This window comes from Naegleria lovaniensis (assembly GCF_003324165.1).
Source record: "Naegleria lovaniensis strain ATCC 30569 chromosome Unknown tig019, whole genome shotgun sequence".
Lineage (NCBI taxonomy): Eukaryota > Heterolobosea > Eutetramitea > Acrasida > Naegleriidae > Naegleria > Naegleria lovaniensis.
Genome location: NW_025407840.1, coordinates 601,397 through 614,139, shown reverse-complemented (window position 1 = coordinate 614,139; position 12,743 = coordinate 601,397). Strand labels below are relative to the sequence as shown.

Below are 12,743 nucleotides of genomic sequence, written 5' to 3'. Positions count from 1 at the left end.
AATGAGCGACATTGATGCGTTGTCGTTTTGACTTGATGTTGATTAACATCGAAATCCTTCAAAATCGATTTCGATCAAACTCGAAATTTATTAAGTTTTTGTCTCATCATGCCAGATTTCCTTGCAATGATGAACAAACGATTTGATTAACTTGGGTGTAACTTGATCAAACACCTGCTCCATTATCTCTTCGAGAGAGTCAACCGAATGTTCATAGTTTTTCAACTGTGTTTTCATCCATCCGAAAAGCAATTCAATGGGATTGAAGTCAGGAGAGTATGGGCTTTGCCAAAACACACTAATACCTTGGCCATTCATTATTCTATGAACTTCTTTTTCCTTATGAATGGATGCGTTGTCAAGAACTAAAATACAATCTTTTGGGATCAATTTGCTCAATGTTGTCAGAAATATATTAAATCGATCAGCATCAATTGCTTTGTTAGTTGTATCGACAAGTTCCCAGTAAACCAAACCTCCTCTCTCGTTAATGCATGCCAATAATGAAAAACGTTTTCCACTCACTCTGTGCGCACTGTTTTGACAAGTGTTGCCAATTTTGATGTGAGCCCTTGTTCTAATCAAATGGTCATAACAGAAATGCGATTCGTCAATAAAAAACATGATTCTTGTTTTGTAGGTTCGAATAGTTCGCCTGTACACAGTCCTTTGAGATTGTACTCTTGGGCTTTTTCGATATACTGATACTTTTTCACATTTCTTATATGTCCTGAACAAATATTTTGTCGTTATTTTGGAGAGCTGAGATATGGAAATTGAAACATCAAGATAATCTTTAACTATTTGACGTACTTCTGCATAATTAACAGTATTATATTCACTGAATATGATATCAATAAATCTTAACACAGAGAGGTGGGTTGATTTACCTGAATGTGGAGGCCTTCCGAGAGCTTTTTCTTTTTGTATTTCATTGCAATATTTGTAAATCGTTGAAGGTGCGAAAGGTAAAATTTGTTGCAAGACCTTTGGTTTATCTCCATACTTTCCACACACCAATTTAATGAACTCAATTTGTTCTGGGGCTAATTTTTGACCTTGGATATATGGTCTTAGTTTTTGAGATATTTGGACACCTGTTTTTTGTTTGAAAACTCGTCTTTCATCGTTTGTGAATCGATGTTGCGTTGCTTTTACCATGTGGAAATCGATTTTTTCGAGCAAAATTGATAAGAAATTGTTGAGAAAAACAATTCTGCTCGATTATGTTGAATTGTTTAATGTTGTCATATCGAAAATGTTGAATTGAACGACGTTGATTTGCTTTGGAATAAAAAAAACTCAACGGCGTCTTGTTTTTTGTGCGATTGTGTCAACGTCAAAAAACAATAACAACGGTTTTCTCACTGAAAAAAAATGGGCAAAGACAAAACAAAGTGGAACACGTTTGATCGTTTTTGCGAAATACTCGCAACCACATTACCTATTTGTTCAAATGAGCTCTATTCTCATGGAATGACAAATTCAAAAGCAGCAAGCAAAGTTTTCAAGAAGCTCCAATTAGAAACAAAAAAAAATACAAATTTCACATTTCCTACTGCTAAAGGTTCAAGAAAATACAAAGATGGTTTACCAGCAACATGCAACGCCCCAAAAGATGACAAACGTGTGAAAGATTTTTTTGATACTTTCATTCAAGAAAACAAGAAATGGATTGTTAACGAGATTGAAAAAGAGATTTCTGCTCACTCCAACAAAAAACAATCATTGGCTTCACAAATTCAAGGTGACAGTAGTGACAGCGAATCAGAACATTCAGATCGAAAGACATGGAAGAAAATAATTCAAAAGTTATTGCAGATCAATTATTGAAAATTCAGAAAGAAAAGGAGGAGTTACTTGAGAGATTTAAAAAACAAGAAGAAGATATTGCTAAACAAGAGGAACAGTATGTAAAACCTTTGACCAAATTGGTGAATGAAGTTGCAAAATTGATTGAGGTAAAGAAAGAGAAGATTAGACAAAAAGAGGAAGAGGAGAAAAATCAAATAGAAGCAAATTATCAGAGTTTATTTGATTAAAGGTTCTTCATGATCGATTTTTTCAACTCTGACGATCAAGAAAATCGATTCAGGTCGATCATAATTGATTTTTTCGATTTTGGACGAAAAACATCGACGTTGAGAAATGAATCGTGTTGAGGTAATCGATTCAGGTCGATCGTAATCGATTTTTTCGACTTTGCACGAATAGCATCAACATCGTATCTCGTCAACATCAAGCAAAATCGTTTTCGGGAAGAAACGTCCAAAAAATGATGGTTGACCGAATTTGAGCAAGTCGTTTTCGATTTTACTCGATTTTTTTTCGCACTTTTTCGAAAATCACAATACCCAGCAATCTTTTTCTTCGTGGAGTTTTATTTGTGTTGGTCGCCTTTTTGTCCTTCTATTTGGCATTCAGGGTTCCTATTGAGCGAGTACCAAATGAAATGATTCAAATTCTTTTGAAACATTCTCATGAACGTGGCTATGAACGAGTGGAATTCTATTTACGAGCCATACAGAATTTTACATTCCCGATGATGATGGAAAACTCCAATCCCGATCATCATCCACCAACCATGAATGAAAGCAAAACATCCAACAATTCAACATCCCTTCTCATCTCTAAATTCTTGAGCAATAACAATACCCAATGCCATCAAGAACTCGTGAAACATATCATTGCTTTGAACTATGCCTCGGAATTTTACTCTAGTTTATTATCCAATGCTGCATCTCAAACGGAGCATGAACAAAAGGCTTCTCGTATCGTGCAGGACCTCACTGCCGAGTATTCGAACTCTACCTCTGATAAGTGTGGTAACAATCATACAATACCATTGTGGAGCTTGGGAATTCAATTGAAATCGAGAGAAGAGTTGATAAGTAAGAGAGAACAGTTTCTCATGAGCAGTGAGCTCATTGAAAAAATAGAAAACGTAATTGAGGATGAAGTGAACTCAAATTCAGATACTGAACCTTATTGTGCCAAAACCATGGTGGAAGTATTGATTGCGAGGGAAGTTTTGATTTCAATTTCGAAAGCTTATGCAATTCCTGGTGTGGAGAAAGGTGTCAACTTTTACTTGAGCCTCAAGTTGAGGGCACATTGCTCACGATCGAGCTCCCTTATCAAAAAATCACACAATATGTTGAAAGAGTATCCACAAATATCAGAGGAGATTACGAACGATTTATACTCTCTGTTCAAAGTCAGTGAAAAATTGGAGACAATCAATTCAATAACACCACAAGGCAAGAATATTTTACTCAAACTCTCTAACGATCGACTTACAAATAACAAAATTGAGGAGCAATTACAGGACATTGCTAACTTGAACATGCAAATAGAACAACTGAAACATCAAAATGAAATGCAAATGGCGAGTGCTCTAGAGACAGAATCATCATTGAAAATTACGATTCTATCCAAGAATGAGGAAATTACTTTATTGAACAAACAATTGTTGGATAAGGAAGTTAAAATTTCAAATCACAAAGAGAAAATCTCAGAGCTTGAAGAGAAAGTACACTCGTTGAACGAGACTGTCGAATCTAACAAAATTACAAATTCAATACTGCTAAAGAATTTGACACTGCTTGAAGATTATTTACAAACCCTAAATATCACAACCATCAGCATTATCGAAAAGAAAGATCAGCAAATCAAGGAAATGCTTCTTGTGAAAACAATGCAAGAAGACACAATTACGAAGTTGCAAAATGATTTAAAAATTGAAGAACAACGAAAAGTCTCACAGCAAAATGCTCTTCAAGAAGAAATCAAAAAGCAAGCAGATTTGATAGAAGGTCTTCAAAAGGAGATTACTCATCTAAAACATGAGAAATCTGAACAATTCGAGCAGATTGAAACTTTGAAACAAACAACATTGCGTGTAGTAATGACTGAAAAGGAAGAAATACAGAAACATTCGGCTCAATTACAGCAAACTGCTCAATACATTGCGCAGATTTCTAACTACATGGGACAGTTTAATGAGACCATCAACGAAGAGAATGAAAAAATCAAAGGCCAACTCAAAGTGTTCCTAGATCAATTGGAAAAGAAACAACAATGCCAGAAAACAACAAGAGAATTAACCAAAAAGTTGCATCATGTGGAATTGGAGCAACGTGAATGTTTTTCTGCCTTGAGCTTGTGTCGTGAAGAAAGGACAAAAATCATTCAAGACAAACAAGTGGAAAAGTTAATCCTTAAACTAACCTCTCTGGAGAAACGAATTGAATTTTTGAGCAATGAAAAGCAAGAATTAATTTTACGAGTTGGAGAATGTTCATCTAATGTTACAGAGTTGGAAAAACTCTTCAAAGAGTGCTCAGACAAATCGACCACACTATCATCCATCCTCATTGAAACCAAACTTGAGCATGTGGAAGAAGAAAAGATATGTAAAAACAATGTAGAGCAATTGGAATTCAAGCTCAACGAGACATTGACAGAAATGAACAAGATACTTTCACAGAATAGTGATGAAAATTCTAACCTTGTACAAGAAATTTCCAACCTTACAAGCCATCTCCAGGAATGCCAATTGACAACACAACAACTCACTACTCAGAACAGTAATTTGACTCTCACCCTTCAAGAACTAACTCTCTCATTCCAAGAGCTGGAAAAACAAAATCTTGAATTGGCTTCCGCCCATGCACGAAAGCTGATTTTGGAAGAAGATTCTGATATTAGTTCTCAAATTCATTCACCCGAATCTGTGGATCCACAAGTTCATTCAAAAGAACCAGAAATCGTAGTGCCAGAGTCATCACACCACACAACGAATGAGGATCCAATCATTCATGAAGACCATGAAGGAGATAATCTCACAATAACCAAAAAGGAAGAGGAACTGCAATCTTCAACAGCCACGAACGAAACTCATGAAGAAAGTGATAGTGTTACCTCCACTCCAACACCAACGTTGGAAGAGTCATCTCCTCAAAACAATCCTTAAACAATCCATTCTTTGTTGTATCCATGGTATTGTCCTCTTTCACATGAGACGAACTGTAGTTGTGCTTGTGAAATCCAATTGACATTGATTTTGAAATTATGCGCACTCCCTTCGTTCGAGGATAACCAAAAATCAACTCTCGCACTCATCGCATGAAGGACTTGCTAAAATAATTCACTAGGGCGATTATTGCGCTCCATCAAAGTCCAAACTTGAACTTTTGATTGTGTTTGAAAAAACAAAACAAAAACGATTGTTTTCAGAGAGAGAGATTCAATTAGAGAGTGAGGATCCACCCACAACATGTCCGCAACAGAAAGCACCACCAGCATAACAACAACCACCGACACGACGTTGTTACTTGTCTCCTATGATCTATGGTCTCTTGTCTTGACCTTTGGTGTGGCTCTGATCATATTCTACGTGTTAAAAATCATTGTGAATTTGAGAAGAAACATTGCAAAAGGAAAAGACATTCCGGGATATTGGCAAATTCTCAATGAAGGACTTGTTCGAATTCCTATTCTTTCACCGTACATTGCCCATGGCAATTCCGATGTGGTGATTCGATTGATGCGACAAGAACAAGAAAAACACAAAAACGACAATGACAACTCTCAACAATTGTGTGTTCGAGTCACGACTCCACACCGAAACAACATTATCATTGCCGATAAAGATTCAGTCAAGGAAGTACTACTCACCAAAGCGTCGAGCTTTGTAAAACCAGTAGATGCCTTCTATGAACCATTTAACATCTTTTCCAAGACAGCAAGTTCGATTTTGACAGCTCCCGACGGACCTGTGTGGAAGAATCATCATGTAGTCGTCTCTCCTTCATTTTCTACAAATAATTTGAGATATATGTGTGAATCGGCAATCAAAGCAACAGATGCATTGTTTAAAACAAAATGGGAGAAATTGTTGGACAAGTCATCTGAGACAATTACTGTAAAAGGTAATCGTGGAGAGCAAAAGAAGGGTTTTGTGTTGGATTTGGAGGATTATTCAGATGTCACTTTGGCAGTCATTGGTGAAGCAGGTTTTGGTATTGACTTTGGAATTTTCTCTGAAACTTCAAATGATGGAAAGAAATTTAGAGAAGCTCTGACCAATGTCATCAAGCACGATTATTATCAACGATTCTTCTTTGGACAGGGACTTGTTCGAAAACTGTTAGCTCGTTACACTGAAACTGATAAGGCTCTAGCATTAATGAGCGAACATTTGAATCGATACATTTCACAGAGACAAGAAGAATTCAAACAAGATCCAGAGAAATCGTTGAATGATTTATTGTCACAATTAGTGAAGGCAAATATGGAAGAGTTATCGAATCACAAATTGACATTGGATGAGTTGAAGAGTAATGCATATATTTTTGTCATTGCAGGACATGAAACAACAAGGTAAGTAATATTTTGTGCACATTTTGTGAATAAGAGTTTACTAATTTTTTACTAATTGTAATTTTCAATTCAGTACAACATTACAATGGCTCATGTATGAATTGTCAAAGAATCAAAAAGCTCAAGAAAAAGCAAGAGAAGAAGCGTTAAGAATAGGTGGACCTGAGTTGAGAGCTCCTAACTTTGAAGATTATGCAAACATGGAGTATATTCATGCTACCATGATGGAATCTCTTCGATTGGTATGTTTTTTAAAGTTATGGAAATTATTGTTTACATTGTCACTCTATGAATTTTCAAAATTAGCACCCTCCTGTTGTTTCAATTGTTAAAGAATGTTGCAAGACCACCAAAGTTGGCAAGTACACCATTCCAAAAGGTTCAACCATGTATCTCGATGCCAAGGCATGTCACACCTTGTCTCCTGATTTCAATAATGAAACTTATAAGGGAACAGATTTTGCACCCGAACGATTCCTCGATAAGGATTTCAAACAAAAGGTCATTTCAAGCGTTAGTTGGTTCCCATTTTCAGGAGGTATGTCTTTCCTTATGATCATTATTCAAGCCAATATTTAATATTTAATTTTGAAATAATTATTCGGATATTGTATTGTTGCAGGTAACCGGTAAGTACAATAATTGAACTTGATCACATTAATCAACATTTCATAATTAGAAAATGCATTGGCTACTCGTTCAGTCAAATTGAAACTTGCATGATCTTGTGTCGTCTTTTACAGTTTTATGAATTCACATTATTGAACGATGAAAGTAAGAAGGAGGATGTAGTTGTGGATGTTCCTGGCATCACTGCTAGACCTTCATCGAATTTGCGAGTCTTGGTCACAAGAAGACAATAACGACTGTGCAAAATCAACAACAATATGTAAATAAACACACAGTTCATCACTTTCATTGAAGTCAAGCTTGAAATAAATAAAAATGGCAAGAATTGAACTTGCTGCCGATTATACTTGCATTACAAATCTAACTTCCATAGTTTCACAACACCATCATCTGAACAAGAGGCCAACTCTCCAAAAACATTCTTATTCCATATACAACAATTAATATCTGCTTCGTGAGCATTCACAATCTTGGTCAATAAATTCAATTTTTGTTCAACTCTATTCCACTCAAAGATTGCAATAGCATTATCTCCACCAGCAGTAGCTACCAATGAAATCGCTTCTCCGGGTCTGTATGGATTCTCATACACACACCAATCGACATGATATATCGTTCGAGTGTGAACGTCAGAAATGGTCTGAACAGCTGTCATATTCATGTCAAGATAATTTCCTACAACATCTTCTCGCCACACAATGATGGATTTGTCATCTCCAACACTGACCATAAATTGAGGATAATCGAGAGGAGTGACCGTCGTGTTCGTATTAATGCTACTGCTGCCACTGCCACTGCTACTACTACCAGAATTTCCAACAGAAGAATCTGTCATTTGATTTTTCATCATTGAATTCGCAAGCACAAGATGAGGTTCAAATGCAAGAGCCCAAACCGTACTGGTATGACCTCTCAAAATTCCAACACATTTCCATTCATCTCCTCCAGTAGAGCGTGAAAAATCATGATGACTTGAATGGTCGTCACTAAATCCACCTTCTTTCCAAACACGAATGGTGTTATCGTAGGATGCACTAAATAATAGAGATGGCATATTTTCTCGAGTTAATGGATGCCAAGCCACAAATTTCACATCCTGTGTATGTCCACTACACACAGAATTACAATCAAAATCTGAAAATCCAATCTTATCAATTGCTTCCCAAACCCAAACAGTTTTATCTCGACCACATGTTGCCAACAATCCACAGTCAGCTCCAAATTCACTCTCTTCATCATCATTCATCTCAGTATTACTCGAAGAAGAAACGTCTTTGAAATTCCAAGCTACGGATTTCACTTCATTTTCATGTCCTTCCAAAGTAGAGACACACTTCAAAAGTTTTAACGAACTAAACATTCCATTCTTCTTACTATGTTCATAATAGTCATTGTGTTGTAGAGATTGTTGTTTGACAAATTCTTCATCAAGTGCATTCAAATGTGATACGAGTTTGTTTTTCAACAAAATCCAAATAGAACTCGTTCCATCAAAACTTGCACAAGCCAAAGCATTTCCGTTGGGATGAGACCAATCCACTCTTCGGATGGTTCTATTATGCTGATTTTCTAAAACATCTAAACATTTGATCATGGTCTTGAAATTAAAATGATTGGATGATGAATTAATATTTGGTTGTTGTTGTTGATTCATCATCATGTAACATCCCGAAGAGTCTTTCACTTCCTTCCGTTCACTCCGTACATAATAAATCCGTACCGTCTTATCCGAGGAACACGTTGCCAATAAATGTTTGAATTGTGGATGAAACGAAATGGACCAAACGCTTTCTTCGTGATCGCACAGAGTGGCCACTAATTGGAGCCGCCAAAAAAGATTCATTTTTTTTTTGTGGTTTTTTTTGTAAGATTTTTCGAAAAAAATTCAAAAGGACTCCTGAACTGATCGTACGGAAACCGTTGTTCTTTCGATTCGTTTTGGACCAAATTGGAAAAGAGAATGGAATTCCGTACATACATGTGCAGGAGGATCATACATTATTTTGATCAGAATAATTCTGCAACAGCACCTCAGCATTGTGAATGTTTTTCTTGTGTGTGAGTAAGCTTATTGCGAGTTTTTAATTTTCACATTCGTATTGGAATCATTGGAGAGAAATTCGACTATTGAAATCTTTGTTCTGGAAATACACACAAATTATTCCAAATGTCCCAAATTAAAAGAGAAGTCTCTTTCGATTCAATAGGTAAAACAAGTATCCTCCCAAAGCTCCTCCCAAGTGACCACTCGCACTTACTGATGAATCTCTATGAGTGTACCAACGATAGAATTCAATGGCTAGCACACCATAAAAGAAATTCCTTAATTTGAATTGAATAGGTAAAAAGAATATACCGACTGGAATGAAAGGATGTACTTGTGTCACAAACGCTAAAATTCCAAATATGGCTCCACTTGCTCCAATACCTGTGGTATAGTATTCATGAGGTCGTGACAAGACCGTACTTCCAATCCATTTATCGATCAAATAAACAGAAGAAGCAACCAATCCACAGAAAATGTAAGCTGGCCACAACAATCTCCGAGTCATGGGCATCATCTTTCCCAATTGACTCAATGCATACATATTCATAAATATATGGAGTAAATCAATATGTGTAAACATGCTTGTCAACAAGGTATGAATTTTACCATGCATCATATTATCCAATGAAACACCTAAATTCGCCAAAATATCTTGTCGAGTTAAGAATAAATTAGCCAAGACAAAGACAGCAACGTTCAATGCAATCAATTTTTGAATATTGGTAAATCGGAATCCACCACCTTCTCCTCCATAATAACTATTATAGTCATAATGTTGATATCGATGAACTCCCAATGCGTTTGATAATTTCCTTCTCAATTCTTCCCAAGTATTTCTCAGAAAGGAAAATTGTTGTATAAACTGTTCATTTCCGTGATGATGATTCAAAACACTTGTTCTCAAATGTTTTTTAATCTTCCATAGAATATTTGAGGCTTGATAGTTCCATGAAGAATCAATCATTTGACTGAAATAATGATGGTTCGGATTAACAAGATGATGACTCTCGGAAACAAGGCTTGTTGTTGTTCCGGTAGAGTTCAAAACAAGATTCAACGATGGAGAAGCTTTCTTTTGAAGTGTCCATGAAGGTGATAAGGCACATGATGAAGCATTTGAAATCCATCTTGAAGATAATCTTGATGATGGAAATAAGGAACGCAACGAGTGATTGAAGGAATTGTTGTTGGAAATGAGCTTGAATCCGACTTTGAGCATTTTTTAATCATAATGATGATAATAATTTTAGCAAGTAAAGCTATTTATTGATATATTATTACAGGAAACTGTAACACACAAGGTAAACAGTTGCTGTAATTGTTTCATAATATTGATGTGGAATAAAGAATGAGAATGAGATTTGAGGATGGAATTGCTTCTGGATTTCCAGATTCAACGGCAGCTCTTGGTAAATCGAGAAATAAAGACATCATGGATTTAACAATTTATAAAACATAAAAAAACAACCACTTTGAAAGCTTTGCTTCTGCACACACGCTCCCAAACGAACAAGAGAGATCTTTATCCGTTATTGTTGTTGTGAAATCGACACTTCTCAAAGACCCCTTCAACTCCTTGTGCCACCAACCGAAAATACCTTCCTTAACAAACTTGACAACCTGACAAGACCTGTCACTAATCAAGATCTTGTTTCCGCTTACTTGAATTTGAGTCTGCCTCAAAAACAAAATTCTCAACAACAACAGATCCCTGCAACCAGTAACACCACAACCAGTAACACCAAATTCTCTCCTCTGATCCTATTAGAACCACCACTCTTTCAACCATGTCTCCTCCTTCCTCTGAATTACATCAATCCAACTCGATCGAATTACAAGAAGAACACAATCAAATACCCATTTCGAACAGTCCTCCGACACAACCACCAACCACTCCACCTTCTTCCAATCCACCCCAACAAGTCCACAAGAACAACTCGTTCGAACCCAACGATCACTCGTCGATGAAACCGAAAAATTCCAATGTCCAAATTCGAACGTGTTGGGGAGTGATTGAATTGTCATGGCTTCGACTTCTTTCATTACTCTCACTCGTTGTGAATATTTTGGCATTTGTCATCTTGTTGGCATTGATGATTTGGAGTTATGCCGCGTTTCGAGATTTGAGAACTGACACGATCGAACATACGGTATTGGCTCGATTGTATCGAGAACGATTGTCGTATAGTTCGAAAACTGCGGCCTTATATTCGGCATGTTTGGCTTCGTTGAATGTTTCGGTCGTGACACCTCCGAGTAATACCGGAACGGGATCGGGCTCCGGGAGTTGTGTCGGAAGAAAATGTAAGGGAAGATCCATGACGGAAGAATATGCCATGGAAGCTACTACCAATGCATCTTCTTCACAAAATTATGAATTATACGTCTCACAAGAAGCCTATCTCTTTTACAATACGACTCTCTTGTATAATCAAACCATTTCGAACTTGCTAGCAGCCATGTCGGATCAAGAAGTTCAAGCACTCAATTTAACTCGACTCGATTCCGTCGACAGTTCCATTCAGTTCGAAGCCAAAGCTGTTGAACTCGCTTTGAAAAAAAACGGAACTCAAGCACTCCGCGTACTATTTTCCGATCCGACGTACCAAACCAAGCAATCTCAATTTTTACAACAAGTGTTGGATCCTGTAGCTTTTTATGTGAGTGACAAACAACAAACCATTGCATTTGTATTAAATGTCCAAACTGTGGTGAGTTTGGTTGTCATTTTGTTGGCAGTGAGTATTGTCATTCCCGTAGTGATTGCAACCTTAGTGTGTGCTTTGAATCGAGATGCCATTCAGATTGAAAGATTGAAAAAGGCGAATGCATTGATGGCCATTGATACCATGAGAGATCCTCAATTGAGAAAGTGTAAGTTAATGTTTTTTTGTATTTGGAATTTATGAATGACAAGTGACATTCCTGATGTTGTTGTTGTGTGGATCCATCTAATCTTTGAATGATTGTTGTTATTGTTATCATTGTTGTTGTTGTGGATTAGTATTTAAGGCCTTTTGCGAAAAAGAATATTCCGTCGAAAACTTTTTATTACTCGAAAAAATTGGTCAATTTAAAGAGCTAGCTTCTAAAAGTATGGAAATCAAAATGTTTTTATACGACGATTCCAAATCCACACTCTCCGACGATACGGACATGAGCGATGCTGGTTATTCTGAATATTCCAGTATGAGTAATACTTCGACGAAAAAGCTCAGAAAAGATTTGAAAAAAACATATACCGAGAGTGATTTATTTTCATGTGAAAAGAAAAAGTATGAATTGGCCATGGAAATTTATTCTGAATTTTTGGATATGAATGGAAGTCGAACAGTGAACTTGTCGAAAAAAAAGACCGATGTCATTAAGAAGAAAATTGAGGAATTTGCGAATAGTGCAGTGCCCTTATTGGAGGATGATATGTTTGATAGTATTGAACGAGAAATTGCACATTTAATGTTGGATACACATCGAAGATTTAAGGAAAGTCTTGCTTTCAAGAAACAAATGAAAATTGAGAATATTAATACGAGAATTAAGAATGCTGCTTCTAAAACCAAATAAAGAGTTTCACAAATTTACTTGTCTCACGAATTTTTTCTCAACACTTTCCAATAAATTTTTTCACACTCATCATCAAGAATTCCAAAAATAAAGTATTTCACACTCATCATTAAATCAT

General features: G+C 36.3%; 7 protein-coding genes across 7 annotated transcripts; 4 read left to right on the top strand and 3 right to left on the bottom strand.

Moving 5' to 3' along the window:
* Window positions 1-90: 90 nt before the first annotated feature.
* On the bottom strand, window positions 91-1,161 carry C9374_003526 (uncharacterized protein; the record flags this gene model as incomplete). The annotated part of the gene is made up of 1 exon (XM_044693064.1): window positions 91-1,161. One exon carries the CDS (start codon window positions 1,159-1,161, stop codon window positions 91-93), a length of 1,071 nt encoding a protein of 356 aa, XP_044549704.1.
* Window positions 1,162-1,377: 216 nt separating this feature from the next.
* On the top strand, window positions 1,378-2,042 carry C9374_003525 (uncharacterized protein; the record flags this gene model as incomplete). Its single annotated transcript, XM_044693063.1, has 2 exons — window positions 1,378-1,753; window positions 1,822-2,042. The coding sequence occupies 2 exons, from the start codon at window positions 1,378-1,380 to the stop codon at window positions 2,040-2,042; spliced, it is 597 nt and encodes a 198-aa protein (XP_044549703.1).
* Window positions 2,043-2,452: 410 nt separating this feature from the next.
* On the top strand, window positions 2,453-4,975 carry C9374_003524 (uncharacterized protein; the record flags this gene model as incomplete). Its single annotated transcript, XM_044693062.1, has 1 exon — window positions 2,453-4,975. The coding sequence occupies one exon, from the start codon at window positions 2,453-2,455 to the stop codon at window positions 4,973-4,975; it is 2,523 nt and encodes an 840-aa protein (XP_044549702.1).
* Window positions 4,976-5,278: 303 nt separating this feature from the next.
* Window positions 5,279-7,247, top strand: C9374_003523 (uncharacterized protein; the record flags this gene model as incomplete). Its single annotated transcript, XM_044693061.1, has 5 exons — window positions 5,279-6,384; window positions 6,458-6,626; window positions 6,691-6,922; window positions 7,007-7,013; window positions 7,064-7,247. 5 exons carry the CDS (start codon window positions 5,279-5,281, stop codon window positions 7,245-7,247), a joined length of 1,698 nt encoding a protein of 565 aa, XP_044549701.1.
* A 119-nt stretch (window positions 7,248-7,366) lies between these two features.
* C9374_003522 (uncharacterized protein) lies at window positions 7,367-8,857 on the bottom strand (the record flags this gene model as incomplete). Its single annotated transcript, XM_044693060.1, has 1 exon — window positions 7,367-8,857. The coding sequence occupies one exon, from the start codon at window positions 8,855-8,857 to the stop codon at window positions 7,367-7,369; it is 1,491 nt and encodes a 496-aa protein (XP_044549700.1).
* A 334-nt stretch (window positions 8,858-9,191) lies between these two features.
* C9374_003521 (uncharacterized protein) lies at window positions 9,192-10,280 on the bottom strand (the record flags this gene model as incomplete). Its single annotated transcript, XM_044693059.1, has 1 exon — window positions 9,192-10,280. One exon carries the CDS (start codon window positions 10,278-10,280, stop codon window positions 9,192-9,194), a length of 1,089 nt encoding a protein of 362 aa, XP_044549699.1.
* Window positions 10,281-10,848: 568 nt separating this feature from the next.
* On the top strand, window positions 10,849-12,625 carry C9374_003520 (uncharacterized protein; the record flags this gene model as incomplete). The annotated part of the gene is made up of 2 exons (XM_044693058.1): window positions 10,849-11,935; window positions 12,066-12,625. 2 exons carry the CDS (start codon window positions 10,849-10,851, stop codon window positions 12,623-12,625), a joined length of 1,647 nt encoding a protein of 548 aa, XP_044549698.1.
* Between the last annotated feature and the right edge of the window lie 118 nt (window positions 12,626-12,743).